The sequence below is a fragment of the Calidris pugnax genome, unplaced genomic scaffold (assembly GCF_001431845.1).
Source record: "Calidris pugnax isolate Ruff unplaced genomic scaffold, ASM143184v1 scaffold9, whole genome shotgun sequence".
Classification (NCBI taxonomy): domain Eukaryota; kingdom Metazoa; phylum Chordata; class Aves; order Charadriiformes; family Scolopacidae; genus Calidris; species Calidris pugnax.
In genome coordinates, this window is record NW_015090778.1 from 5,076,319 (window position 1) to 5,104,157 (window position 27,839).

The following is a 27,839-nucleotide window of genomic DNA, read 5'->3' on the forward strand; positions in this document are numbered from 1 at the left end:
CAGAGAAGCTTCCGTGTGCCCGGAGCAGGCACTGTCAGGGCGGACGGAGCGGCTGTCCCCACCCTGGATGCTCTAATCTAGGCAAGGCACACACAGGATGGGAGGGGAGGCAGCGGGAGGTGAAGCTGTTTGCTCGAGGTCACACAGAAGGTCGATGGTTCAAGTGCTGTCACTCCTTCCCGAGGCCCCAGCAGCCAGGAACTGAATTTTCCCCACAGCCCCCCCCCCCCCGTCACCATCCCATGGGCAATCAACTGTCGGCAGCCGAGGACTAACCTCGAGCCGCTGCTGGCGGCCCTGTGGCCGGGAGCTGGAGTCACACGAAGTTAAAAATACCTTGCGGATGCCTTTCCTCAACTCTGACCCCACGAGCCGGTGCTGCTGCCAGCCCCAGTCGGGGACGTGCTGGCGAGGTCCCCTGGGACACACACAGCCCCATCTGCACGGGGACAGGGGCAGACGCTGTCTGGGGACTGGGTTCTCCTCCCTATGAACCGAGGAGTCCCACTCCTGCCTCTACCCTCTATTGCCAAATCTACAAGAGAGGCTCTTTGCTTCTTACAGCTGCCTTCCAGCAAATGATGCACAGGTTATTTGGCTCCATCCGAATCACAGACCAGCTTGAGCAAACTGTTTCCTTCCCTTCTGGACAGAGCTGAACCGTGGCCTCCAACTCCTGCTGGTCCCAAGGGGTGCTGGATGGGTGCCGGCTCCTGCAGATGCCATGGGCGCTGCAGCCGTTGGTGGCATCTGCACTGGGAAACAGCAAGAGGATCTCACCAGCAGCAGCTGCTTGGTGCTCCCAAGCCATGAGGGATGGGAGAGATCCCTCTCCAAATCCCTTCTCCGGTGATGGCAAGGGTGTGGAGGGCACCCATCTCTCCTTCCCACTCCCATGCCCTGCACAAGGTCGCCTCCTGAAGTGGGAACTGCCCAGCCACTCCACACTGCTGCCATGGGGAAGGGGACAGGTCTGGCCCCAGTGGGCATGGGCCAAGTTCCCTCCAGCCTGGGACAAACAGCCTGAGAGAGATGAACCCGCCGCTGCTCTCTCCTCTCCCTGCCAAGGCCAGGCAGGGTGGCACGGCTTTGCGTGTGCCCAGCTTGAGGGCTCTTTGCCAGCCAGGTCAGACCCTCCGGCCGCCCGCCCGGGTTCCCAGCTGGCTGGGCAATGCCACGAAGTGGGAGAAACCAACGCCAAAATCCAGCAGAGCATCTGGCCCGTGGCAGTTTTCTCTTGCCTTGGCTGGAGCAGGATGTTTTCACCCAGCTGGGCAGCAAAGGGTTCCCCCAGGACCCCGCTCTGCAGCAGGACACCCATCTGCAGGGGACGGGAGAGGGACACAACAGCTATATCACCACGGTGCCCTGCACCAACCCTGTGTGTCCCCAGGTGGAAGCAGCAATCACTGATAAATCCATTTAGCAGCCAGTGACGTGGTATGTCCCGGGAAAGGTGTCCCCGTCCCCTCGATGGAAGTGGGAACCCACACCAGGACCCTGCACCCTCTCACCATCCCCATGGGGGCCTCGGTGGCTGCTGAGTTATTCCAGGCGCCGCGTTCCTGCCCCCCTCCCCTTGTCCCAGCTGCTCCGGGGCCAGCAGGGAGGGCAGTGGGTTCCTCCCTTTGCCCAGCTCAGGCGCCGGCCGACAGCTGCTTGGGGACCAGCTGGGGACAAGGGTGACACGGAGCAGCCCCGTCCCCCCACGTACCACAGGAAGGGCAAGGGCTGATTTACAGCAAGGTCAAAGGCATCAGAATACAACTGCCATGGATGAGGGGGGGTTGGATGTGAGGGCCCCCAGTCCACGGGCTGAGCTCTGGTCAGCAGCTTCCCGGTCAGGGAAGGGGGTTGGTGGGGAACACATTAACACCTCCAAAATCCTAAGGAGCAGGCCCATCTTAGCACCAGAGGTAAACTGAGGCAGGGAAAGCATCCCCTGCCCCTCGTCAAACCAAGCTCATGCCTAGCTGCCTGCAGGGACCCTGTCACCTGTGGGGACCAAGCTCATGCCTGGCTGCCTGCAGGGACCCTGTCACCTGTGGGGACCCCGCTGCTAGGTTGTCCCCCTTCCATGTTGTCCCCCTGCCTTGGTGCTCCACACACCCCGGCCCGACCGAGCAGTGGTGGGACACAAGCCAAGGCCTGCCCGCTCCCTGGACCCCTGCCAGCAACCCGATCTGTTTACGCCTTCCCAGCGTGGCGGGTGCGTGTCGGGAACGGCCCCGGCAAGCCCGAGTTGGCGGCAGAGGCAGGACGTGGGAGCTGAGCGCCGAAACCCCTGCCTGCCGCCTCGCAGCATCCCGGGGTGGGGGGGGTGGGTGGCAGGGAGAAAGAAGGGGATGCGTAGGGGGAAAAAGGGTCCCCCCACCTCCCTCAGCTCCTTTTTGTAGGAAAAGGCACCCCTTCTTGCACCGTGCCACTCCTCCTGCGGCACCCCACGCCCCCCACCCCGGCCAGGGAATCACGGCGGGTTGCCTCATTCCCAGGCCCCGCTGGCAAACGGTTTTCCGAGCCGTGCCAGCCCTCCTGGGAGAGCAAACCACCACTGGGAGATGCATGCCCCTTCCCAGTCGACGAGGCGCCGGCTTTACAAGCACATGGCTGGCCATGCGTGGGGCTCAGGGGGCTAATGCTGGTCCCCATCCCAGTGCCCGGGTTGTCCCCAGGTGAGGCTGAGCAGAGGCACCCACCCAGACTGCTCCTGGGAGATGTTTAACCAGGACAATACTCATGGGGGACACCAACACCTGGTGTGAATTTGTCCCCTCAAAGCCACAAGCATCCAGAGCAGGCTGCAGCGGGATGGAGCAGAGCCACAACTTTGGGGCCTCAGAGCTGGACAACCCCATGTCCACACCAGGTTTGGGGTGGAAGGAATGGAGAAGGAGCTCCAGGACATCCATGTGCAGCCCAGCACGTGCTGCTAAATATAACCAGTGGGACAGATGCTCAGAGACAGGGAGCTGCCTGTGCCCCAGCACTGCCAAGGAGGAAGATGAGGGCTCCCCTAAGGCTTCAGCAGCCCTTAGGGTTTGGCCATAGAGCAGCTCCTCCACAGGAGGATCCTCTTCCCTTGCATAGAGGAGCATTTCCCTTCTTTTTAACCTGGCAGGATAAGTGGGTGCTGGTTCAGGGAAGCCAGGAGGGCTCATGCAGCCCTTCCCACCCACATCAGCCCAACAAAACCAAAGCTGAGGGGCTTCAAGCTGACCAGAGCCATCCCCACTGCCGTGGCTGTGCCGGCCAGGCTCATGGTGCACCTGCATCCCCCGTGTAGGCAATGATTAGCTGCTGGGGAGGACTCTGGCCCCTTTCAGAGGCCAGTGAGGCGAGTGACACTCATGTGGCCCGGCCGTGGTGGGGATCCATCTGGGGAGGTCCGCAAGGGATGCGAGCTGAGTGTCCTGCCCAGGGAGAGAGGACACCCACAGGAGGGGAAGGTCCATGGGGCTCCCAATCCACGGTCTCCCTGTTGCTGTCTGCACCCAATTTGGCTCTAGCTGGAAAACCCCCTTAGGCTTATCCACGCCTGTCCTGGCAAAGAAACAAGACGATGCCCCAAGATGGGCTGCTCGAGGGGGAGAGCGAGGGCCGAGAGCCAGATCCTGGGACCGATGCTCCAAGGGGGTAAGAGGCACCTGCAAAGCGGGTAAGGAGAGCCCGAACCAGCCCTGCCACCGAGCCACCTCTGTGCCGGGCACCCAACACCCGTGCCCTGCTTGCTGCCTGCCTTCGCAAGCAGCCGAGAACGCCTTACCCAACCAGCCATGCCTGCGGCCGAGGACGGCGTTACGAAACCCCGGGAGTTTTCACCCCCGCCATGGCACAGCCGGGGTCGGCCCACAGGGTCTCCGGCTGCCGGGATGACACCCGGGGGTGGCTGAGACAGGGGTCTTGGGGACCGTGCAGCAGCTCGGGGGGCTGTACGCTCTCTGCACAGCCTTGGCTGGGGCCCGGCGGGGGAGCGGCGCTGGCAGGGCTTGGCGGAAGCGCAGCCGGACGTGTTGCACCAGGCCTGGGATGCCGTGGCAGCCGCATACCTGCCGTGCACGCAGGTTTGCCCGGCTCCCTTATCTCCCCATCGAAGCTGCGCTTGGTTGCAGCTCCGGCCCCTTTTCTCCAAATGGCTCAGGGTGCCCGGGCACCCACCCTGGGCACAGGCTGCCACCGCCCCGGGCATCCCGCAGGAGCCAGGGATGGGCGAGGGTGTCCAGCCCTTCCTCCGGGAGTGTAAAGATCATCCCGGCAGAACCATTTCCAAGCAGTCTGGGCATCTCCAGACAGGTCTGTGACTCACCGGGACACCTCGGCAATGCCCAGGCGATGTTGCAGCCCCAAGGGTTCAAGCAGGTCCCTCCCTCCCTCTCCATCCCAGGCACGATTTTTTTGGGGGAAGCCGGGGATGGGATTTAGGGGAGCGGGGAGAGCTCGCGGCTCTTCCCCAGCCCCCTCGGCTTGCTAGAGCAGCCAGAAAAAGGTGCTTTATTGTTATTTAGTTTCTGCCCCTTTCATACTCCTTTGCCGGAGTTTTTGCCAGCGGCGGGGCTGGGGTCTGGCGGGGGGCCAGGCCAGCCGAGGCGCTTTTAAAAACAAAGCAGGGCGCGTGCATGCACACACACACGCACGGCACCCAGCCCCTCTTTTAACTCTTGCTGGGGCGATGCTGCGTGGAAGATGGTTTCCAGCCGGCCGGGAGCGTGCTACTGCACGCTCCCGGCCGGCTGGAAACCATCTTCCGCAGGGGATGCCGTCGATCGCCGCTGAGATCCAATAATTCACTCCCCACTTCCCAGGGAAACCTTCTTGTGGCACCAGGATCCCCATGGAGAGGTGGCAGGGGTGATGCTAGTGATGCTGTCATGGTCCACAGGGACCCGCTTGTCCTAAGCAGAGATGATGCTATGACCCCCTTCTAGGTCACAGCTGAGATCTTTGGACCCAGCAGCCCTGCAGGCATGAGGAAGAGAAGAAAGAGGAGGAGAAGAAGGAGCACAACAAGGTTTTCACCTAGAAACAGCTTCTCTCCTGGGTGGCACAAAGCCACCAGAAAGCACTGGTGACACGCACACGGCATCCCCAAAGCCACGGGGCCAACTGCCATTTTGCACAGGGCGCTGCTACCCAGAAAATCTTTATCCACCAGCTCCCTCCCACCTGCAACCAGCCCCATGCATCTAGCACGTTCCCAGTCCAGATGATGCCAGTGGTGTCCTTGCTGTGTCCCCTCCTCCCCTGCCTAGCATCCCCAAAGCCACAGAGCCAACTGCCATTTTGCACAGGGCACTGCTACCCAGAAAATCTTCATCCACCAGCTCCCTCCCACCTGCAACCACCCCCATGCATCTAGCACGTTCCCAGTCCGGATGATGCCAGTGATGTCCTTGCTGTGTCCCCTCCTCCCCTGCCTGAGAGCAGCCCTGGGGAGCACCGTCCCCGTTACGGCGCCCGTGTGCCACCAGCAGCCGGGCACACGCCGTCCCGTGGCTCAGGGCTGCCCTCCCTGTCTGCCTTTGAGCTGTCGGCACCCAAATTGTCCCATGTTTCTGGGTCAGGCAGCCAAAACGGCCTCCACAGCCCTTGTGAAGGGGGGAGCCGAGCCCCCTGGTCTGGGCTGAGTCACTGGGGAAGTGCCCAAAGGATGGAAATCCCCCTCCTGCCCCAAACCTCCCGCCTGCGACACCGGGGATGGCTGCCAGGCTGGCTCCATCCATGGCCCCGAGGGACCTCTGCATCCCCGGAGAGATGGGCAACTCCTGAAATGCCCTGATGCTGCCCAGCTGCCCTGGAGGGGGGGCAGGGCAGCCCCAACAGATTCCCTACAATCAGCCCTTTTTCCCCCCAACTCTTTTACCCAGGCAGGGAAAAGGCAGCAGGTGGCCCAGGCTGCCAGCAAGGAGCCACAGGCTGCCCTGCCAAAGGGTTTTTCAAGAATCAGGACTGAAATACAGAGGTGGGAGGGGAGCAGAGATGAACCTGGGAGAACGGGGAGATGGGGGGCAGAGGGGCACGGGGCTGGGTGCCCCAAGGAGGCCGATGTCCCTGCGTGGTGCTGTTTGCTCACGCCTTATCTCCCGCGCTCGGTGCGGTGACGCTTTCCCAGCTCCGGGCACAGCCGGGCCCCTTTCCAAACACAACACCCGTTAGAGGCCACCTTTGAAAGGCAACCGCCCCTTCACTCCTTTTGCCACCACTGCCCACGTGGGGGCTCTTCCTTCCTGGGGAGGGAGGTGAAAAAAAAAAAAGGGGGCTAAACCCCACCACGAGCTGGGGAAATGGGGATGTGGGTGGGAAAACCCACCAAGCAAACACCAGGCTGCTAGAAAAGACCCCCATCCCAGGGAAGCCAGGAGCCACGGGAAGTGGAGGAGGAGGAGGAGGGAAGGATGGACCCCCCCGTGCCGCCGTGCAGCTGCAGCCCTGCCGCCATCCATCCCCACGCTTGCCGGAGCCTTTGAAGCCTCTTTTCTCCCCCTCCCACCCACACACCCACCCACCGCGGGCTGGTTCAAAAGCAGGTTTCGGCAGGCTGTGGGGCGGTGGGGTCCCCGGCGCGGGGCTGCTGCCAGCCGGGCTCCCCTGGGCACGGCGCCTCGCCCCGCTCCTGGCTCAGGCTTCGGCGGAAGAAGGAGTTTTGCCCGTTTCGGCAGAGTTTCTCGGCGTCTCTCCGCAGGCGTGCCCACAGCCCTTTCCAAGCCGGTGTGCGGCTGCGGAGCCGGTCCAGCCCGTCAGACCTACAGGGAGAGGAGAGGGGAGGACACAGCCGAGGACGCTTGGGAACTCATCCTCAAAACTTGGGCTTCAAGGGACGTGTCCAAGGGACACAACTTAGGCTTGGTGGCAGAGCCGGGTCCAGCTGCCTGCACTGCCCAGTGGGCAGGGTGCCCAGACACCCCTGCGCCAGCGGGGAAAGCCATCGCGTGTAACAGAGCCTGAAATGATAAGGATCCTGCCCGAGGCTGGTCCCGGCTCTTCCCTGCAGCCCAGACCACGCAGAGCTGACGGATCACGCAGGGTTTGGGACAAACCTCCCTTGGGAGCAGCAGCAGAGGACGGGGAGATGGCACGAGGAGCTTGCCGGCCAACACAAAGGCACATTCAACATCGTTGCAAAAGAACCAGCAAACTACAAAAAGGAGCAACTTCTTCCCCAAACAACTATGGAGCCGCTGCCGCTGAGAGAAGGAAAAAGCCTGGGCAGGACACGAAGGAAGGGCGGGTGTTCCTGCAGAGGACGGGGACACAGAGCGCTGGTGGCAAAGGCTAACAAATCACAGGAGAGATTTTAAACCTCACGCTTCGGGGCTTAAGCTGATATAGCTACTAGGGATTAGGAGGAAATTTAAGGGGGAGGGAGCAAGTTATCCCCCATCTGCCTGCTGCAGTCTCATAGCACGCAGAGCAGCATCGTCCTTCTCTTGCCCAGCTGGATGGGTGACAGCAGCAGCATCTGAGGGCCAGCACCACTCTCAAGAAAATCCTGCTGTGTTTTGTGCTGCTGGGACACAGCAACGAGGGGCACCAGCAGAGGTGTGGGGATAAAGCCAAGACAGCCTACGAGCTTCTCCAGCATTTAACAACTTGCCAGGTCACAGCCCAGACACAGGCGAGTCCCAGGCGCGCACCCCGATCCTTGATATATCCGAGGTCTGGAAAGCCCCAACATAGGTGGTGAAATGGGGCAAGTCACTGGTGAAACGGGGCAAGTGGCTGGTGAAATGGGGCAAGTGGCTGGCCCAAGTTGGCCGGATCACCCCATGGGAGCAACTGAACCCCGGTAGGGCTTTGCTCCCTGTCCTTGAGAGTTTAACGCCAGTTTGCTCAGCTGCCGCCCTTTCTTTGCACTTCGCACACGTTTAAACAAAAACCTCCACCACTCCCTCGAGGAAGGCAAACAGTGAGTCCAGCTCCCATCGCCATCCACGGCTCCTCCAGCCCCTGGCTATCGTGGGGGCATCACCTTTCTCCGGCATCACCCCAGCATCTCCCCATCCCCTGTCCCTTAGCCCTGCACGTCCAGGGATGGGGACACACAAACCGTGTCCAATTCCAGAAGCTGGCACCCTTTGCCCAGGGACGGGAGCCCCGGCCGGGGAGCTCTGCCTCCCGCCTCCCCGGGGAGCCCCAGCCCCTCGGTGCCGCAGCGGTCGCCCCGGCCCAGCCAACTGGCGCATTGTTGGCGAGCGCGGCCAACCCGGGGATGTGATTGATCGTCGGGGAGAAAGGCCAAAGCCGTGACGGGTCGTTTAACAATTTCAATTAAACTCTGCAGCACTCCGACGTGGAGGGGAGGGGAGAGGGAGAGGGAGAAGGAAATTAAAAAGCGGGATGTTTCTATCACCGCGCCGAGAAACCTCGGCAAAGCGCGGCCGGCTCGGCAGGAGCAGCTCAGCCCCCCTGGAGGAGAAACCTTCTCCGGCTGCAGAAGTGACCACGGCGTCGTCCTGACGTCCCCTTCCCGCAGGTGGGACGTCTGCCCTTTTTCCCCCCCTCTCGCTCCTGCCTCCAAAACTTTCTCCCTGCCCGCCCCACCGCCTTATAATAATAGGTGCTGTGACCCACTTGCAGGGCAGCGCTTGCGCGGGGAGGAGGGCTGCGCACGGTGAATATTAAACAACGTGTCCCTGAAGTTCCCGCTGCCGGGACTGGCGCTTGATTTTTGCTTACGTGCGGTGACTTTTTTAGGCACAGGAAGCCCCGGAGGGCTGATCACAGCAACCGAGCTCCCAATCCACTGAGACAGCAGAAGGACTCTTAGAGGGATTTTTTAAAAAAAAAAAAAAAAAAAAAAAAAAATCATCAGCATCGCAGCCTGTCATACGGAAAAGGCGCTTTAATGAGCGGCAAATAAAGCAAACGCTTGGCTCACATGGGGAGAGGAGGGAGAGGGAAGTGTAAGGGATGGGGAGCAGCAATGCCCTCCATGCAGGGGATGAGCCCCCGGGGCAAGGCAAGACCCCACAGTGGGTCCAGCAGAGCAGCCCCATTGAGAGCTTGCAGCACTGGCCTTGCATGGGTCTGAGCTTTTTGCTCCCCCCCTCCTTATAAAGGTATAAATTGAAAATAAGCAGAGGGAGCTGCTGACGCCGCTGCAGCGGGGGAGTTAAACACACGTTCACGTGGGTGCCCCACGGCTGGAGGGAGGGGAAGAGAGAAAACGCAGACGGGGTTTAACTGGGAGAGAGTTACCGGAGGGGACTGGAGAAAACAAGTGTAACTTCACCCCTCCGGGTGCGGAGTGGGAGAAGGGCTGCGGGCACCCCAGCCTGCCCGTGCTGCCCGGCCACGGGATACCAGCTCGGGGGAACGGGGCTGCGTCAGCCGGCGGGACGCGGACGTCCTGACGTTATTCATTGCCTTGGGGGTGTCCTTCAACCCGTCTGCGCACACAAACCTCTCTCTCTCCACCTCAGGGACCCCACACGGACGCAGTCCCTGAGCTGCAAGCTGGGGTAAAGGCAACCAGTCCCTTGGCCCAAGGAGGAGGCACCAGGCACCCCTGTCCTGGGGAGGAGGTGGCCCCCAGCCCTCCTGCAGGCCTAGCAGCCAGGATTTGCAAAGTTTTGGCCCCAGCCAAAGCTTTTCAGCAGCTGACCCAGGAGAGTTGATCCCCTTCTCACGTTTATAATCCTCAGCCTAACTCACGTTTCTCAGCACCAGCCTCTCTGCCCTGAGCTGCTCCTAAGAAGCCTTAAAGCTTCTTCTCCTGCACGAGTTTCCCCTCTCTCCCTCCTCAAGAGGGTTTTTTCCCCCTCCAGCTTTCCCACACACACCCACGAGACCCCCCACGACGTGCTGCCCTGGCAGGGGGGTCCGGCACCCCCCAGCCTCCCCCTGCCCAGAGCGGCTGCCACAGCCCGGGCAGGCGCCGTGCACCTTCCCCCCGCCACGCACCACACCGAGTGCCTTTTTATTTACTTTTCCCAGTTTCCTTCTCTCGGTAGGTCATGAGAAGCAACCAGGAGCTCACCCTTCTACAAGGGCACTGAGGCACTGGCCGTGATCGGCTCCTCCACCTTTCCACCCTCCCCATCTCCTCCAGACACCATCCGGTGCCTGCAAGATCCCGGTGCCCTTAGGGATCCCCACGAGCCCGACATTCGCTCCGAGCCACGCTTGCCTCTGACCTTTCCAAAAGCACGTACAAGAAAACAGCCCTGCTGAAGGGTTAAACATTACCAGACTGAAATTCAAAGCTTGACGATTGGTTCCAGTCGACTGGCCAGGATGATAATTTTTCACAAGATAAACACGGCCGGGAGCGAGCGGCAACCGCTAAGGACCTTTTGTAGCAGCGTCCCCCCACAAGCAGCTTTGCTTCCCCCCACTGCTGCCATCTCCCTTTGCCCATCACCACTCGGTGGCCACCACTTCAGGACCCCTGGCCCTGCTGGGAGGATCACTCACAGCCCAATCATTCATCCGCAGGGGCTGCTTTTGTGCTCCCAGCTCTGGCCACGGTGTAACTCCTGCACTGGGGTGTAGATACAGCACTCCCACCCCAGCTTGGACGGCACTGAGCCCACCGCGGGCACTCGCACCCCGGGACAGGCAGCACTGCCCGGTGGGGGAAAGGGAGCCGCGGCTCGGCACCCGGGTACTCACTGCTCTTGGACGCCTTGATCTTGGCCACCAGTTTCTGCACCCCAGGTATGTCCCCGTTCTTCACGGCCTGGATCAGCTCCTGCTCTCGCCCCATGGCAGACGGGTGGGAGCAATGGCAGCACGGAAGGCAGAGACCCTCAGATCCCGGCGGTTTATAAAGCCATAGGAATAAGCGCGTAGTTCCTCAAAGCACACTTCGATAGAAGACGAAATCCAGCAAGAAAGATGCTTTACAATCCCACGGGACATAAAAACCAGAAGGAAAAAGTCTTCCTGTTAAAGGCAGAAGTCTCTTTCTGTGTCGGGAGGAGCAGGACCCGGATGGGGTCTGGTTGGAGAACATGCGATCAATTAAAACGAGAAATAGTTCAGCATTCAGGGACGGGCTCCTGGCAGCACCAGGGCTCTGCGAGACAAAGCCAGGCGGCTCGGGGCAGGGTGGCCAGAGCAATGGGCATCGGGATGCCCTTGGCCCCTCACAGCACTCCTGGAGCCGGAGGTGTCGTGCTTTGCTCCCCTCGCCAGGCTCTGCTGCGCTGATGAGTCCCTAATTCTTCCCAACGGGATTACAGGCTCGTCGCCATCTGGAAGTTATAGATCCTCCCTCTCTGGTGCTCATTAGCCCCTTCGTTTCGGCATTCCTCTTGGCGACGGCACTGCAGCCACGCTGGGGAGCCCCGGCGCGGCAGCCCGGGACCTGCGGAGAGGAAGAGCAGAGTCAGCCCTCGAAGGCCATTTACCTCCCGGCTCCGTCGCGACAGCTTTTGTATCCGCGCCGAAGAACGAATACTTTGACTATATTTAGTCCTGGCGGGACTTGGCTCGTCCTCGTGTTCAACAGAGAGGAAAGAACCTGCAGAGGAAACTTCCCGAGGGTGCTGTCGGGGGGTGGCTGAGGAGCGGGACGGGCGCACACACTGTCCTGTCCATACAGGCATCACACAGGGCTCAGGGCACCACGGTGTCTCCCCCTCTCCATTCCTGGTAGGAGCAGTCAAGGGATGGAGATGGAAAGGTGTAGCCAAAGTCCTCTGCAGCCCATAGGAGTGGACCAGCCTGGCCAGCACCCCTCCCCTCCCGTGCAGGGGTAAACCCTCACCCTTGAATTACCCACAAAGCTCAGTGCCCAGGGACCCAAAACACTCTTTAACCAGTACGTGAGCTCTCTCTGGCCCAGGTGAGGAACTGGGTGTAATTCAGCAGCACAACCACACTCAGGAGAACAGGGTCAAGCCTGTGTCCCAGCCAGCTGGGGTATCCCAGAGAGGGCATGGCCTCCCACGGCAGCAGTTCACACCTCCCAGCCCGCGCTCCCGTGCTGTGCCAGGGCTGCCCAAACTGGGTGGTGAGAAAATCCCTCCTGGTTCAGGGCTGTGTGCCTGGCAGGCTGCTCCGACGCCCGGGGAGGAGCGTGCGTGCAGGAGGGCAGGGAGCATGCACCATGCCAGCTGCAAGGCCACTGCCAGATCACCACGAGACTGCCCCAACCCAGATCGGCACAGGATTGGAACCCACTCCATTTTCCCCCAGCCATGGCTCAGCCGTGCCCATCTCCCTCCCCAAAGCGCTCACCCTCAGCCGTTTATGTAATAGCGGGTGTCGCTTCCTCTGAGCAATCGAGGTCACCGTTTTGAGGATGGAAACCACAGGGGAGAGAAGGCGACAGCGGGAGGAGAGATCCCACCTGGGTCACCGAGGGCAAAAGCAGAAGGGGCGTCCCACGGCACAGCATCGCTCAGCCCCCCTCCCCATGTAAAGCTGGAAGCTGCGACCACCCATGAATGTGGACCCCCCATGCTCCAGCCCTCCCCTGGGTGCAGCAGGATTCAGGGCAACTACAGAGGCGATGCTCCGGTGGTGGCTTAGCTTCCTGGAGAAGGGGATGCTGAGACTCCCACACCAGGCTGGGGGGTTCTCCCCTCAGTGTCACTCCCCTGATGGGGATGAGCCAGGGGGGTTGGTAACAAGCACCAAAGGCAGTGGTGAGAGATCAGCTCTCACCTCCCCTCGTCCCAGGGCACCTGCACCAGCTTATCTACCTTACAGCAAAGTTTCAGCCACTCGACTCAGACTAACCCCTCGCTGCAAACAAATCCCCTCCCAAAACCTCCTGCGTTGCACCATCTTCAAAACTACTTTATTCCATTTAACCCCGTGCACCGCCTCCAACTTTGTGCTGCTCTTCAAAAGTGCTCACAAAAAGTGAATGTGAAGGTGCTGAGATTATTTACTCATTTATTAAAAGAGTCCACAATGGCCTCACTTAGAAAACAGCTCCGTGCTGCTGCCTACCCCTCCCGGAGCGTTGTGGGGGTCAGCAAGTAACTCGTAGGTACCGGGAGCCCCGAATACCGATCTCCACCTCTTCAGCCTCCCGAGAGGGGAGCAGCAGAGAAAGTAAAACTCAAAGAACGCACAAAGCTGGAAAAGCAACAGCAAACATCCCTCCCACCCGTGCAGAGCTGAGCCTCCAGCCCAGGAATCCACCTGGAGAACCAAAGTATCCCAAACATTCCCGCAGCCAACAGCGGCGCCGGGAAAAAAGGGAGGCAGAGAAGGGAAAACAAAACAAAAGAAAACAAAAACAAAAACAAAACAATTACGTAAGTGGAGAAGGAAAGATGCGAAAGAGCCGTAGGTACCGAGACCGGGTCCCGAAGGGGCGGGCGGGGGGAAGCTCCTCTCCCCCGGGAGGCCCCCGGGAAGCCCCGCACCGCCCGCGGCGGGGGGAGGCCGGGCGGGCAGCGATGGGGGCACCGGTCGCGTCTCCCCGCCCCGGGACCCCCCAAGGGGCCGCTCCCTCCTTCGGGGAGGGCTCAGGGGGATATTTATATTTTTTTTTTAATTTTTTTTTTTTTTACCCTCCACCGAGACGAATCGCTCCGTTCCTTCTGCCAGCGACCCGAGCCCGGCGGGCCCCGCAGCCGGCGACCCCCACTCACCTGGCGGCGCTCCCAGCCCGCCCAGCACCGGGGCGAAACCGACGGAACCGAACCGAGCCACACCGGTCCGGTCCGGACCGCACCGCGAAGTACAGAGCCGAAACGAGCAGCAAGTTGCCGAGCGGGACGGAAACGGGACCGAGACCGGGAGCGGTACCGGGACCGGAGCGGCGCGGTCCCGGCTGCCCGGCTCGCAAGGCGGCGCGGCGCTCGGCAAAGTCCCGCTCGGGCTGGCCCCGTCCCGGCAGGAAATCCCTCCCCGGCCCGGCCTGATTGGAAAAGCCCGGCGGGTTGTGCGGGCTGGGCAGGGCCGGGGCTGCTGTCACTCACCGTGATGCGCCGGCAGATTTGGGCAGGGGCAGGGCCGCGGCAGCCCCGCCGCACCGGCACCGCTCCCGCCCCGCACCCCACCAGGGGATGCCCCCCTGGAGCTCCCGGGCAACCGGTTGGCTTCGAACAGGGCCCGGACGGAGAGCCAAGGCGGTCCGGGACCGGCTCCGGGGGGGAGTGAGGGGGGTGGGACCGGCGTGGTACGGGAGCGACCCGGTGGGAGGTCTCCCTGCCTCAACCCGGGACCGACCCGCCGGTCCTGAAGTAGCCCCGGGACCGATCCGGGGGGAAGTACCGATCCCCCATCCTCAACCCGGGACCGACCCGCCGGTCCTGAAGTAGCCCCGGGACCGATCCGGGGGGAAGTACCGATCCCCCATCCTCAACCCGGGACCGACCCGCCGGTCCTGAAGTAGCCCCGGGACCGATCCGGGGGGAAGGACCGATCCCCTATCCCCGACCCGGATCGGACCCACCGGTCCCGGACCGGCCCCGGGACCAATCCCCCATCCCCGACCCGGGACCGACCCACCGGTACCGGAGCGGCCTCGGGACCAATCCAGGGGGAAGGACCGATCCCCCATCCCCGACCCGGGACCGACCCACCGGTACCGGAGCGGCCTCGGGACCAATCCAGGGGGAAGGACCGATCCCCCATCCCCGACCCGGGACCAACCCCAGGGGACGATCCCCTACTTTTGGCCCCCAAACAACCCGGGTCAGCCCTTTGCCCCCTCCACCACTGACCACCCCGGCAGAGGGGATGGCTGCACAGGCTGCTGATGGCACCCATGGGACCAAAATCCACCGACCCCCAGCTGTCCAAGCCCCAAATTAATCCTACTCTCACAAAGCACTAAAACCACCAAAAAAAAAAAAAAATCACCCATTTCTGCCAGTTCTCAACAGAAACACTAGAGCCCAGTGCTCCCCCATGCACAGTTCCCTTAAAACAAGGGCTTGCCTAATAAAGCTAGACAGCTTTTGCTGCATGATACCACTGGATTATCATCAACTAATCAGATTAAAAACACACAGAGATTTTGATTTTATTCACTGAGTGCCCACTCCACAGCTCCCTGGGGGAACTGCAAAAATCTGGTACTCTCTTCAAACCAGGCCCTGAGACATTTCACCAAACGATGCTTTCGTGAGCAATCCCAATAAGGGGGATCCTCAGCAAGGAGGAGGAGGAACTGACGTTTCAAGACACACCCTGTCTTTTCAGTTGGGGAATAAAGAGATTATTATGCACATCTAATTATAAATGTCAACATTGTACGGCTGCTATGTTGAAGCATGAAGCTCTAAGTAGCCCAGCTAGGAAGGGCTGCGAAGTGAAAGGTCTTGTTATTCCTCCTGTGAGTTTTGCCAAATCTTGTAAAGCACAGTGACATTTATAATAATCCCCTGAATTTACGTAGCACCTTTTGTCCTTTTAAGGATCTTAATTAAGCTTTGCAGCTCCCCAAGCACAGACTAAACCTTTGCAAAAGAGGAGGCCAGGCCCTGCTTTGTACAAAAATGTGTGTCCTGTTGCAGGCAGGGATAGGACTTTTCCACCCCAACAATCTCCAGCAGCACCACACTGATATTCCCACCCGAAGGTTACGCCACTTCAGCTGAACCTGCAAGGTTAAAACTGCAGGTTAACTTAAAAAATTTAAGCTTTAATCTCTGGGGTTACACAAGCCCTTAGAATGGAGGGTTTACCCCAATTTACTCATAATCCACAAATTCTACTGCAGTCTCTGAACACTAAACCACATATCAACGCTTGATGCCTTCAATTTCTGGCCCTGCCCACAGACAGGCAGCAGAGGGGGAACGAGCTGGCAGCAGCCCCCATTTCCTATCACATTTCTCAGCTTTCCATGGGATTCTTGGAGGTCAAACATCCCATGGATGATCCCAGCACAAAGCCCTGCCAGCAGCTCCGGCCGTGTCCGCCTTGCAGAGCCGACAGACCCACCCTGACATTTATTCCCCTGCATCCGCAGAGCAGGTGCCAAGAGCATCGATTGAGTGTCCACCCCAGAGAAACCCCTTCATTAATAACATTTTGCTACTTCCCTGCATGTTTGCAGTCTGGGGGGAGTCTCTGGGGTGCAAGCACCCTTGGGTGGCCGTCCCTGTCCTCAACACCTGCAGAAAGGTGCCCAAGGCAGCACCGATTCGTGTTCCCCAGTTTGGGTGAGGGATCTGGGGTCTCCCACCCGGGCCGGGCTGCTCGGTCCAGCCGGGCCCCAAATGCTTCTTGCAGCTCTTCAGGTCGATGTTGCCATCTAGAGGCTCCTGCTACAACGATCGTCTCCTCGCAAAGCATTGGGAAGTCGTTTTGTTTCTCTTTTTTTAATTCGATGCAACATTGAAAGCAGCCTTTGTGGGTTAGGGGCTGAGGGGGAGGAGCTGATTAGTTGCTCCTACAGTCGATATGGGTTTTTTGACTCAAAATGTCACTGCACATCGCCTTTGCCAGCTCTCCCTGGCCCATGTCTTGTACCACTGATCGGCGGCCACAGCTTATCCAGGCTCTTCCCGCAGCCCCAGCAGCTGTTCAAACCCCTCCTCTCTACTCTGAGATTTACCTTAATTGTTTTTTCCCCCCCCATTCTCAAAACAAAACGATGCATTTGCTGCCAGGGAGGGAGGGAAGCAGCCCCCCTGGCAGGAGCAATGCAGGCAGCAGCATCTACAGCAGCTCCGCTGCCAGCGCTGGATCCAGGTGAGGCTGCAACAGACACCACTCCGAGATCTGAGAGTGCAAAACCTCCCCCAAGTCTCACCCGTGAAAGCCAAAGTTGGAAAGCTATGGCAATCTCATCCCCACCCAGCAGGAGTGGGTAGGAGGTCTGCAAAGGCCCATAGCAGACATCCAAAACATTTTAAGTATGTTATGAACCAGCTGGATGGAGATATGCTTCTCCCCTCTCAGCTGTGGGTCACGCCCCTCCTTTCGCTGCTGTTTAAAGCCACAGGGAACATGCCCAGCTCAACCCAAGGACTCGCTGCTCCAACCCCAAAGCTCCTCTCACACCTGGCAGACCATAGCAGAAAGCAAGTTACTGCCCAGATTTAAAGCCAGCCCCAAGAGCCCTTCCTGCAGTTCCTGACCTTCATTCCCGCAGTGCCTGGCTTCGCTGAGCGCTGAAAGGGGATGGGTGCCCCACTGCTGGACTTTGGTACTGTCTGTCAGCAGCCCAGCAAGTCTTAGTCTCATTCCTAGCACTCAGCACTCCCATCCCATCCCCGGGAGACCCTTCCCTGCTCAGGCATCCCTCCCACATGGTCCAGGACAGTCATTTCCCAGCTGGCTCAGCACTCCACCTCGCTGGCCACAATGCCAAGGGCAAAGCAAAAGATGGACAGGGAATCCAGGCACACAAGGTGCTTATGTATGCATTTACTCCATCACCTTCTATAAACCCTCCTGGCAAGAGCTGCTGCTGGAAGAAGCCCAAGGAGGAAAACTAAGCGGTTTGACCAAGAGGGAGATGCACTGCCCACAAGGAGGAGGAGGATGCTGTGATGGGCTGGTTTGGCCTCAGACTCCTCCTGCCCCCATACCATGGGCAGCACAGCTGCTTTCTGCAGTCTCAGACCATCCACCACCACCAGCAGGGCTTCAGTGCCAGGACACATCCCAGCCTTGGGCCAGAACCCGGACACAGCTCCATGTGCACGCGTCCCACAAAGCTGAACATCAGCCACAGTAAGAAAAGCAGCAGTGACTGCCCTTTACAGAGCTGGTGGTTGTTGCTGGTGGCAGACAGCAACATAAAGAGCACCTAGAGTCAGTTCTCCAGCAGGTAGCAGGGCTTTGGAAGTGATTTAGAAAGCTCAGCTCAGCTACAGTCTTTTACAGCAAAGAAATTCCCTGCGCACATGCGACCTCAGGTAACCAGCCCTCGGACCAGCTCCAAGCTCCCTCAAAAAGCAACTCCACAGCCTCACCTCAAACACGTGTGAGCTGGGAGTTAGAGCCTGCACCAGCTTCTGCCCTGGCACGGCAAACCCTACACACAATCCCTTCTCCTGCATCCGCGTGGGAACTTGGGCAGGAGCTGGCATGGGGCTCCCAGCAGGAGCAGCTTCCCACGTGCCAACGCTCAGCTCCCGCCGGACTCACCTCTCCCTGGCACACGTGTAGCTGCTGCTCGCACTGTCCTCCCCGTCCGCCTCCTCTCCTCCTCCTCCAGGAGCCTCCCGGTGCTGACAGCCACTTCTTTCTGGTCCTGTGCCTTTCTTTTCTCTCCGTCTCCTTTCCTCGGTCCCTCTCTCAGGAAATTAAAGATAATCCTCCCTTTTCTTGCTGCCGGATTCCCTGTTTAACATTCGCTGCGTGTGCTTGCACTGATTCAAAACGGGATTAGACTTTCTGTTGCTTTGATGTCAGTTGGGCTTTGCACTTAAGGCAGAGGGGGGAAAAAATAAAATGTCTGTTAACAAACCTCCTGGGTTCTGCCCATCCACTTGCACTCATCCTGGAAATGAAGGTCAGGCATATTTACCAGCAAAAAAACAAGACCCTTTCCAGGATCAGCCTGGTGGGAACAGACTGACCTGCAACCACAGCACCACAGTCCCTACACCAGGCATTATTCTCTGGAAATGCCCAATTTCCACCCCGACTGTTATCATCCAGCAGAATGGCTCCCGTCAGGAGGGAGGTGTCATTAATCATCGGAAAACCACAACTCGTTGGCTGTCAGTGAATATTGCAACCTCCAGCTGCCGCACGGCAGGGAGCATGTGGGCCACCAGCATCGCTTCAATAGAGACTGGGGCTCGGGGCTCCCCACTGGGAATACCCTGAGCCACTCATTTCTAAGGGAGAAGCAGGTGCTGCAGGGTGGCTAAAATGGAAATCCATACCCTGCTCCCTGTGGTGTGACAGTTGTCCAAAAGTGTCCACAGCACACTCCAAAATCAGGCATTTCCCTCTGCTTCCTCAGGCCTGAGCTTCTCCCTTTGGGAGGACAAGGACTTGGGGTTATTTCCACTGACTGGTACCTCCAACACCAGTCTGAAGCAGATGAAGAGCATTTTTATCATGCTGTTTGTGACAGTCTTTGCTTTGCCTCTGAGGCATGGCTCCTCCAGTCCACGATGTCCAAACTAGCCTGCAGCACAGTTCAGAGCTGGGGCATGATCTCCCTCATCCCTGTCCTGCACTGATCTCGTGCCAGAAGAAAAGAGCCTTTTACAGGGGATTCTGCAGAGCCACAACCAGGACTAGGATCTGATGGTGTGTGCTATTCCTGCCCATCCAGGACAGCCCTTTCCTGGAGTCTTCAGGCACTTGCAAGTGGGTTCTGCTGCCTGATGCTCTGTGTCTGTTGCCATCTGAGCTTCAACACACAGTCAATTAGGTCTTCTTCTGGGTCACAGACAGGTCTGGGGGCTGCAGAACCGGAGATGTTTGGTTGCAACTGGAACTATCCCAGCAGCTTCTGGAGGATATTTGAGAAATTGATTCCATGGATAAGCACAGTCCAGCCGCGGACAGGACCCAGATCCCAGCCCAGTGCCCAGGGGGAGGCAGAGGCAGCGCCTGTAGTGCAGAAGTGGGGGCACACCTAAGCTTTCCCCAGGATCTGGCACCCGTAATCCCTCTGCCACCCACACCACACAAGTGTGCTGCAGCCCTGGCTGGCCCTGCCAGCACATCGGGCATCCTCCAGGATTGCCCAGGGACTTGGGACATGCCTCTCCCAACAGCACAGTGTCTAATCCGTTTTGCCCGGTGCACGCACACAGACTTGATTAATGTCTGCAATGAGCTCCATCCATCATCGGGGAGTAAAGGAGATTAACTCCGCAGCACGCCTGCCTCGCGTTGATCCCATTCTCCAGGCCTCCTGATTAATGGCGAGGCCGCCTTATCTGTCAGGCCAGGAAACACGAGTATCCGGGTTGAGTGGGGATGAAGGGAAGCTGCAGGCACTCAGGCTGCAGATGGGGAGCTGCCAGCTCGGCCACAGCACGCTCTGCCATGGGGCCGTGCCGATGCACTCCTGCTCCCTAGGCTGCCAGCCCCACTCCCTGGTCCCATTGTTCCCTCCGTTCCCATCTCTCCCTCCCCTCCTTCCTCCCAGCCCTTCCCTGCCATGATGGGGAAGGCCAGAGAGAGAACACCCATGCATGGTGGCAAGAATGCAATGCCAAAAACCAAAGTCTGGGGCTCCTTTTCCCCTCGATGGTCAGTGGGAAAGATGTCACTCCCCATCCCCAGAAAGAAGTTGGATGAGCTGATTTGGAGGCCTGGAATAACCCAGCAAAGACCCTGCCGAGGCTGCAGGCAAGGCTGCAGCTGACCAGTGCCATGGAGGGCAGCAGCTCGTCCAGGCTCTTCCCCGAGAGGACGCGTGTGTAAAGTGGATGCGGGGAATTAGCGGTGCCATCTGGACGGGCTCCAGCTCCTGCCCCTGGCTCGCTGTTGATGCTTCATTAACAGCTCCCTCCTTTCAGCTCCCGTCTCCTTGGCTTCTGCTGCGATCAGCTGGGCTGGAGTTTTGTTGTCTTGGGTTTTTTCCAAGTGGAAATTATTTCTCATTTCTTTTAACAATCAGGACACAGAGAAAGAGGCAGGAGAGGAAGGAATTTCCAGGAGATGAAAGGGCAGGATTAAGGACACAGCTTTCGCTTTGTTATGCCTCTAGTGTGCCTAAGAAATTCCTTTCAGGAGAAGGCTTTAATTAACTATGTTTTTCTGACAGGAAAGAAACCTGGACCTAGAGATAGGTCTGGTTTCTTGAGTCTGATGACAACCTTGGCTGCAGCCTCAGCAGCCCAGATTCATACACATGCGCACGCTTTTATACAAAACTTTGCACAATACGTTTCAATTTGCTTTACAAATTTTCACCCCAGTCTGGAAAATACAGCACAGAGGGGAAAAAAAAAAAACAAACCAGGCATGAGCAAGGCTACCGTGCACAGTGCCAGTGGGAAGAGGATCCAAGTGCACTGAACCACAGTGCTACGGTGGCTCGAGATGTAGGAAGGGGCTTTTGCATAGAGGAATAACCCAGGGCAGGAGGCAGTTGAAATATCTCCATTGCCTTCTAGACCAACAGCCTTTCTCACACAGCAGGAAAAATCGGGGGTTGAGGAGAGAAAGAGGCCCAGTGGCAAACTGGGACATTTAGAAAGCATTTCACTGATGTATCTGCATCCTCTGCTGCCGCAAAACCCTTCAGGAACTGAGTCAATCAAAAATAACATTTGGGGCTGATTTTTATCCAGATGAACTCCCTCCAAATATTTTAAGGCAACCAGCAAAATGGCCAACTTCTGGCTTAACCCTTCTCTTAAATCCTGCACCAAGTATGAAAGAAAGAATCGTCTCAGAAAACATCTTGTTTTGTGAGCTTTACCTGCAAAACTGGATGGGGTGCCTGGTCTGCCCATCCCCAGCACCACCCCAGTCACCTCCCTGCGCCCCGACTCTGCCCTGACCCGCTTACTCTTCCTGCAGCTCGACTTTCCTCTAGAGACCTGGACAGGAAAGACTGAAAATCCACACAGGTTTGCAGAGGAAGCCTCACCCCCACCTGACACAACAACAACAACTCCTGCCAGGGAAACACCTCACCTGGTGTCTCTGAGAATCACATTTGCCTTTTTTTTTTTTTGAGCCATGTTAAACTGGGAACTCACACCAAACCCCCATCTTGCTCCTCTCTTGTCTTCCCAACTAATGAACTCCCAGCTGATAACAGATGCTGATTGCTGTTGCTAGAACGTCTGTCTCTGCTCTTAGCGTTTAACAGCCCAAGGGGCTAAGTGGTTTACCAATTATTGTTTTCATAAATAAGCATCATTTTAGATTTTCATTATCATTTTAAAAGGTTCCCACCTCTTCCAGTGCCCTCAGTCATTGCTTCCAGCCCTGGCAGATGTCTCTGTTCCCAGCGGCGGCACAGGGCACATATGGCTGATTTGCCAGGGGGGAAGCAGAGAGGAAAAAAACATCTGGCTGCTCCAGCGACCCAACTGCCAGAGCAAGCAGAGACTTTCCTGGGGCCTGCAGGTCCCCATCAGGAGGGTTTCCCATCCCATGCTACCACTGCTAACAGCTCTCCTCTCCACACAAGGCTTCAGTCTCACTTGTGATTTATTCCTTATTCATTTTACAGGTTTTGTGGTTATCCACAGCTCCTCCAACCTAAGAATTTCCTGGGAGATGCTGTATCAAATGCTTTACTAGACTTAAGGTAGATTTAATGTACCACAGCTCAAACATCAGCTATTACTTCTTTTCTCCCTCCTGCCCCTGCTCAGAATCAGGCAGCAGGATTGCAGTCTCTGGTTATAAAACACCACCTTTTTTTTTTTTTTTTTTTTGATAGCTCTGTCATAAATCCTCACGCTTGGATTTGCAATTTCATGTGACAGCTCTTTCCAGGCAATGACTGGAGTTTATCTCGTCTCCCTGACTTGAACCTCTCAGGATTTTTAGTTTTGCTTGTCCTCAGATCTGTGATCTCCATTTCCAAGTTCAACATCAATCTCATTGAAAAGGGAGGCAGAGCATTCATTTTGGGTTGGGCAGATGTCTGTTCTCGGTCATCAACCCCCCTGTATCATTCCCCCTGCTCTGCCATCTCTTGAGCCCCCACGCAACATTATCCATGAGCTACAGATCTGAGCCAAAACTCCAAAACTTTTCCTCCCCCCCCCGTTCAGATGCAGAAGGAATTGAGGTTACAGCCACCTCCTCTTTGCGCTAATGCTTGTTCTTGTAAAAGGGAAACACAGTGACTAACACCGTATACCCTGCGGCAGGATTTGCCTCCCTGGGGGCTGCTGGCTGTTGCTGTCAGACACCGAGAGCTGCCAGCAGCTTCTTGTGTCTGACAGTGGGATCTGCCCATCACCGAGCGCGCATCAGCATCCCTGACCTCAGCACATCGGCCACAGGCAGCTGGGGAGCACGGAGCCCACCAGCCTCTCAGCTTCCCCATCACAGGGCAAGCCCTGCTTGGCCCCTTCTTGTTATTTTTGGCTGTGCTTTTGTCTCTGGGATCCTCTAACCTTTAGCAATGAAAACAAAATCACAGAAGGCTGCTGCCCTAGCCTTCGGCTCGCTGGGAGCGACTGTGACGGGCAGGGGCTGCAGTCTAAAACCTCAAATTAGCAGTGGGGGGACTGGAATGAGCCAGGACTGACCAGGCAGCTCAGACCTGTCATTTCAAGGGCAGGAAGCCTGTGGGGAGAGAGGAGCTGGTCATCTGGTTTCAGATAAATGCCAATTTTGTGCTAATTAATTAGAAATCCAGCATAGATAACAAGAGGGTTTAGAGGATTGTTTAGCTAAGTATTCCTGTAGAGCCACGTGTGACTGCCAAGCAGCTGAGAAAGGGATTTCACTCTACTGTGTTCTTTAGAGACACACACGTATAAGAGAAAGCAGAGTCTGGGAGCTGAGAAATCAGGACTTTGCTTGTGTAACTGCCAAGCAGCTGAGAAAGGGATTTCACTCTACTGTGTTCTTTAGAGACACACACGTATAAGAGAAAGCAGAGTCTGGGAGCTGAGAAATCAGGACTTTGCTCACAGTCTCAGGCCATAGCTCCATGTTCATTAATACCAGATCACACTGTAACACTGATCTGAATCAAATCAGGCATCAAGACGTGACAGCAGCTTCTTTCCAGTCAGCCAGACCGTATATGCAGTGCACATCTAGATCGATGACAGCAGCACCTGAGTCACCATCAAGTTGCCTTGACGAAGCTGCTCCTCCAAACCTTTGGGTTTTCCGTGTCTTGTTTGTTGTTTTTTAAAATCAAATTATTACATTCAGCACACATCCCTCTGTGGGGATACAAACAGCTGTGCTGTGATAATCATTGCAAGAAGATGGATAAGAAGCTGCCTAAGCCACGGCGCTGCTGTAGAGAGAATTACTGTCAATTTTTGACCTCAAGCTCAGCATGTGGCTTTAGGGAAATTATTTGACTTTGGCACGTGACATTTTCCTTCCTCGTAGGCGAGAAGTGATGGCGAAGACTTTCCAGAATCAAGGGAGGGAAAACAGATCAGTATTTGGAAACTACTTTACCAATCCTGCCTGAAATGGAGTAAGTGAGACTGATGTGGAGCCATCAGACAGAGACAACAATATTCGAGTACTCAGCCAGTACAGAGGGTTGATGCACCCTGTCTAACACATCCTGAATGAAATCATCCCTACCCCTAAGGCTGCTGCAAGGGTGAAACTTCACCCATTAGGCTGTGTGATCAATATAAACAAAGACAGAGCTAAGCAATAAAAACACAAAGACCCTTTCTGTAAGTCTGGAGCTGTGAATAAGGAGACCAGTGAGTTAGGGGGGAGGATTTGCAACTTGGCTTTTAGCAAAGGCTCCTCTCTCCAGAGAGCAAATCAGAGTATAGTAGGTAGGTGCTAAATAAATATTTAGAGAATGAGAAAGTCTCCATTTAATGAGAAATTATTTGGCAAAACGAGCTGGGGAAATGGTTTCAGTAGCAGAGTAACAGAAGCCGGCATTGCGTTCTGCCCCATGGGATGCTGTAGTTCTACTCGTGTTGCGTAAGACAGGATCTCCAGCTGGGACAGACACAGGAAATATAACTCATTACTGAAATGCAAGAGCCTTTCAGGGTTAAACCACTGTTAGACCAGCCAGATTCATTCCCTAGTCACAGAATTAGCCTAGCAGCAGCTTTGAAAGATTACTATCTTTCTTCATAACAGTGATGTTGCAGACAGCATGGTCTAAGAATAGTGGTGATGCCAGGTTTGTAGGAAGAAGTAATTTTTTTCTTTTATGTTCAAGGGCTGAGCTCCATTTCCACACCTTTATCTACATCATTAGGCTGTTGAGATGGCAGTTGCCTGCTTAAATGTTAATTACTATATCTCTCTTTTAAGATGTGTTTTCAAGGGGTTAGTGTCTCAATCTTCCTTGTAATTACATGGAGTGGTTAGTACAACTCCTCAGCTATATCCCAGGTCCCCTGAGAGCTCGTCCTACTGTAGTTTCCAGTAGATGAACACTCACAGAACTAGTCCTTCAGCGAGCTGCTGTCTTCAAGTATTCAGCCAGATAATGAGCCGATTACTATGCCTGCTCTTGGTGACAGCAAGCTCTGTGCACAGCCAGGCTGTGCATCACCAATTGCTGTGGTTGATATTCCTCTCATTATCTCTATCCCTTTGACTTGGTGGGGCTGCTTTTACAGAAGCCTGCCCCTTTTTGGGCAAGAACTTCCATAGATTATTGATGTAGCAAGGAGGAAGACGCAAACCTCGTCAAAGTCTTATTATTGAGCTTTTATACTCAAACAGCCACATGGCCATGCTGTGAAGTGAATCTCAAGTGCTGAGCATGGCTTTGTCATGTCAGCTGTGACATGTGTGCATCAGGGATGGAGCAGCTGTGATTTATCATCCCCCTAGAGCTACGAAGGGGAAATACAGCTTCCTCAAATACAAGGCAGTTCCTACGTGAACAGCAACATTTGAGATTGCAAATTAAAAATAACAATGTGCGTTGGAAACTGCTAAATTTAAGTGTCAGATTCTTTCTTTAAAAGCTATAAGGTAGCTAGTTCCTCTTCAAAGGAAAGGAGTGGGAGCTTGTCAATGCAGGGAAAATGTTTGGAATAGCAACTGCCCACCAGTTTCTCCTGCAAACACTCATACTCTGTACTTCAAGGCTAGATTAAGTGAAATTACTTGAAGACACTCGCTGCAGATGACAGCAACATGTTCCAATAGCTCTCCTGCCTTAGCTCCATCATCCCTGCACACACACCATAGCTTGCTTTGCAGAAGTAATCCTATATAGATAAACACCAAGATTTGCCCAAGATACAAGAAAAAAAAGGGTCTTTTAAGAAATTATTAAGTGGCTGAGAAACCCCACTTTTCCACAATCTGAACAGATTTAAAAGTGTTTTATACACCATGGAATCTGACAGAGAAGAACCTCTTGGGCAAATCACTGACTGAGGCAACTCCAGAAGACCCAGCAAAAACCTCACAGCATAGCAGGCAAATTGGCCCCAGCCTTTCTCCAGTTCCTAAGAACTACAATGTCTGGGCAAAGCACGCTCCAGGTTTCTGTCTACCTCTGGTCCACTAGAGGACAACCTAATAATGATTAACTCCTTTGGTGTACACAGTAAAAAACCCATATGAAAATGCTGCTGCCGAATCTGATTTACAGTCTATGCTGAGATTGTTGCTGGTATATGTGCTGGACCCCATTTTTAATGGTATAGATTACTTCTAGTCCTGATTGATACAACCTTATGAAGCTCCAAAAGGTGGCCCCTACAGTTGATGTCAGCCTTTACAACTACAGAGAAAGAGACAGAAGCAAGGGAGACTTCCAGACAGACGCAGTTTTTATAAAGCAAACAAAATCCCCTATACTGCACTCAACCACAGAGAAAAAGCTGCCTGTTGCTGCTGGTTTTCTTACAGACTTCTGACATGATATCATGCTTTTTCAGTGCAGGAAATGCTCAGAGGTACAGAATGATCCTTTCACCCTGGTAATGTGTGATTTATCAAACCATAATGGAGGAACCGAACTCATGTATAAACAATGGTCAGGAAGCACAACAAAATCATCAGCTCAAAGCCACAGAAAAGAGCAAAGCAGTTTTTCAAAACCCGAGGAGGTTCTTGCCTAATATTTTTAAGGCCAAAACCATAGAACACAAATAAAATCTGAGCTAGCAATAGAGCTAATGTCTGCAGCTAGGAAGCGAATGAGCTGTGACAAGAAGTGCAACAGCAGAAAATTATTACAAGTGTCTCAGGTTGGAATTGGAGTTAGAAGGGTCAGAGGATCAAAGCAACAAAGTTTTCAGTGGATAATTTGGTACTTTGACATTCCCCAACCCCGCTAGTGAGGATGTGCCAGTGACTCAGGGATGAAAACTGCATGTGTCTCTGCAGGAGAGAAAGATACACACCGAAGGTGGGAGATCAGAGCTACTTAAAAGCCAAAATCTGCTATTTCTCTCCTACTGATGATAGCGAGAGCAGGCTGGCTGTAATTGGGAAGGCGTAGATCCCAGCCATCCCTTTGGGGGCGGCACGGGGAAGCGATGTGAAGGGGTGCTCACTGCAACCCTACCGAGGCACTGCCGAGCCCCCGGTCGGGAGTCGGCTCCCTCCCACGCGAGGAAGGCAGCTCCCCGCGTCCCCGCTCAGCGCCGGCATTCCCTCCCACTCGACGGCGGTGGAGGGATGCTCTCAGACGACGTGCCTGACGGAGTCAGCTGCTCTTTGATGTCAGTACCTGCTCCGGGCTCGGCGGGGCGGGAGTGGGCGAGCGGAGCTCCGCGCAGCCGAGCCGCAGCCTCTGCTCGCCGGCTGCGGGAGGGCTCCTGCCTCCCACACTCTGCCCGGCCCCGGCGGTGAAGACAAGGGGGTGGGAGGGGGAAGACACCCCATTGTTGCCGCGCATCCACCAAGGGAACTTGCCCAACTTTCTCCATCCCTGACACCCAGCCTCACTGCTATGGCCCCCACCAATTCCTCCCGCAACTTCTCCGCGCCGGAGGCTCGGAACGGCTCAGGTGAGCAGGGGCTGCGCGGGGCGGAGGCGCACCTCCCCGGCGGGGAGCCCGCGCTGGGGCCGGGGCGTGGGCGCGGGGAGCTTTGCGGGGCAAAGCCCACCTGGCACATGCCTCTTGCACTGCTCTGCAGCGCTGAGCCCGGCGCTGCGGGGCCGATCGGTACCCCGTGAAGTGGGAGAAGCTGAGCACAGGGGCACAGCCCCCCCCTCCAACAGCCCCCCACCCCTCCACAGCCCCCCATCCCCGGGCTGCCGGTCGGGAGCGGCCGCCTTCAGCACCCGGGCGCGGACAGCTCCGGGCCCCCGGCGGGGCGGCGCACGGCGGGCGGGACGGGGCCAAATCCTCTCGGGGGCTGGGGAGGGACCCCCGGGGCCCCGACCTCCTTCCATC

The 27,839-nt window shown here is 56.6% G+C and overlaps 1 protein-coding gene across 1 annotated transcript in view; it reads right to left on the reverse strand.

The window, feature by feature from the left end:
* CASKIN2 (CASK interacting protein 2) overlaps window positions 1-13,781 on the reverse strand; it is a 35,794-nt gene extending 22,013 nt beyond the window's left edge. Inside the window, exons 1-2 of the mRNA XM_014950019.1 lie at window positions 13,551-13,781; window positions 10,609-11,305 (exon numbers count right to left, since the gene is read on the reverse strand). Coding sequence (XP_014805505.1) covers window positions 10,609-10,702 — 94 coding nt within the window. The 5' untranslated portion in view covers window positions 10,703-11,305; window positions 13,551-13,781. The remainder of the gene's footprint in view (window positions 1-10,608; window positions 11,306-13,550) is intronic.
* Between the last annotated feature and the right edge of the window lie 14,058 nt (window positions 13,782-27,839).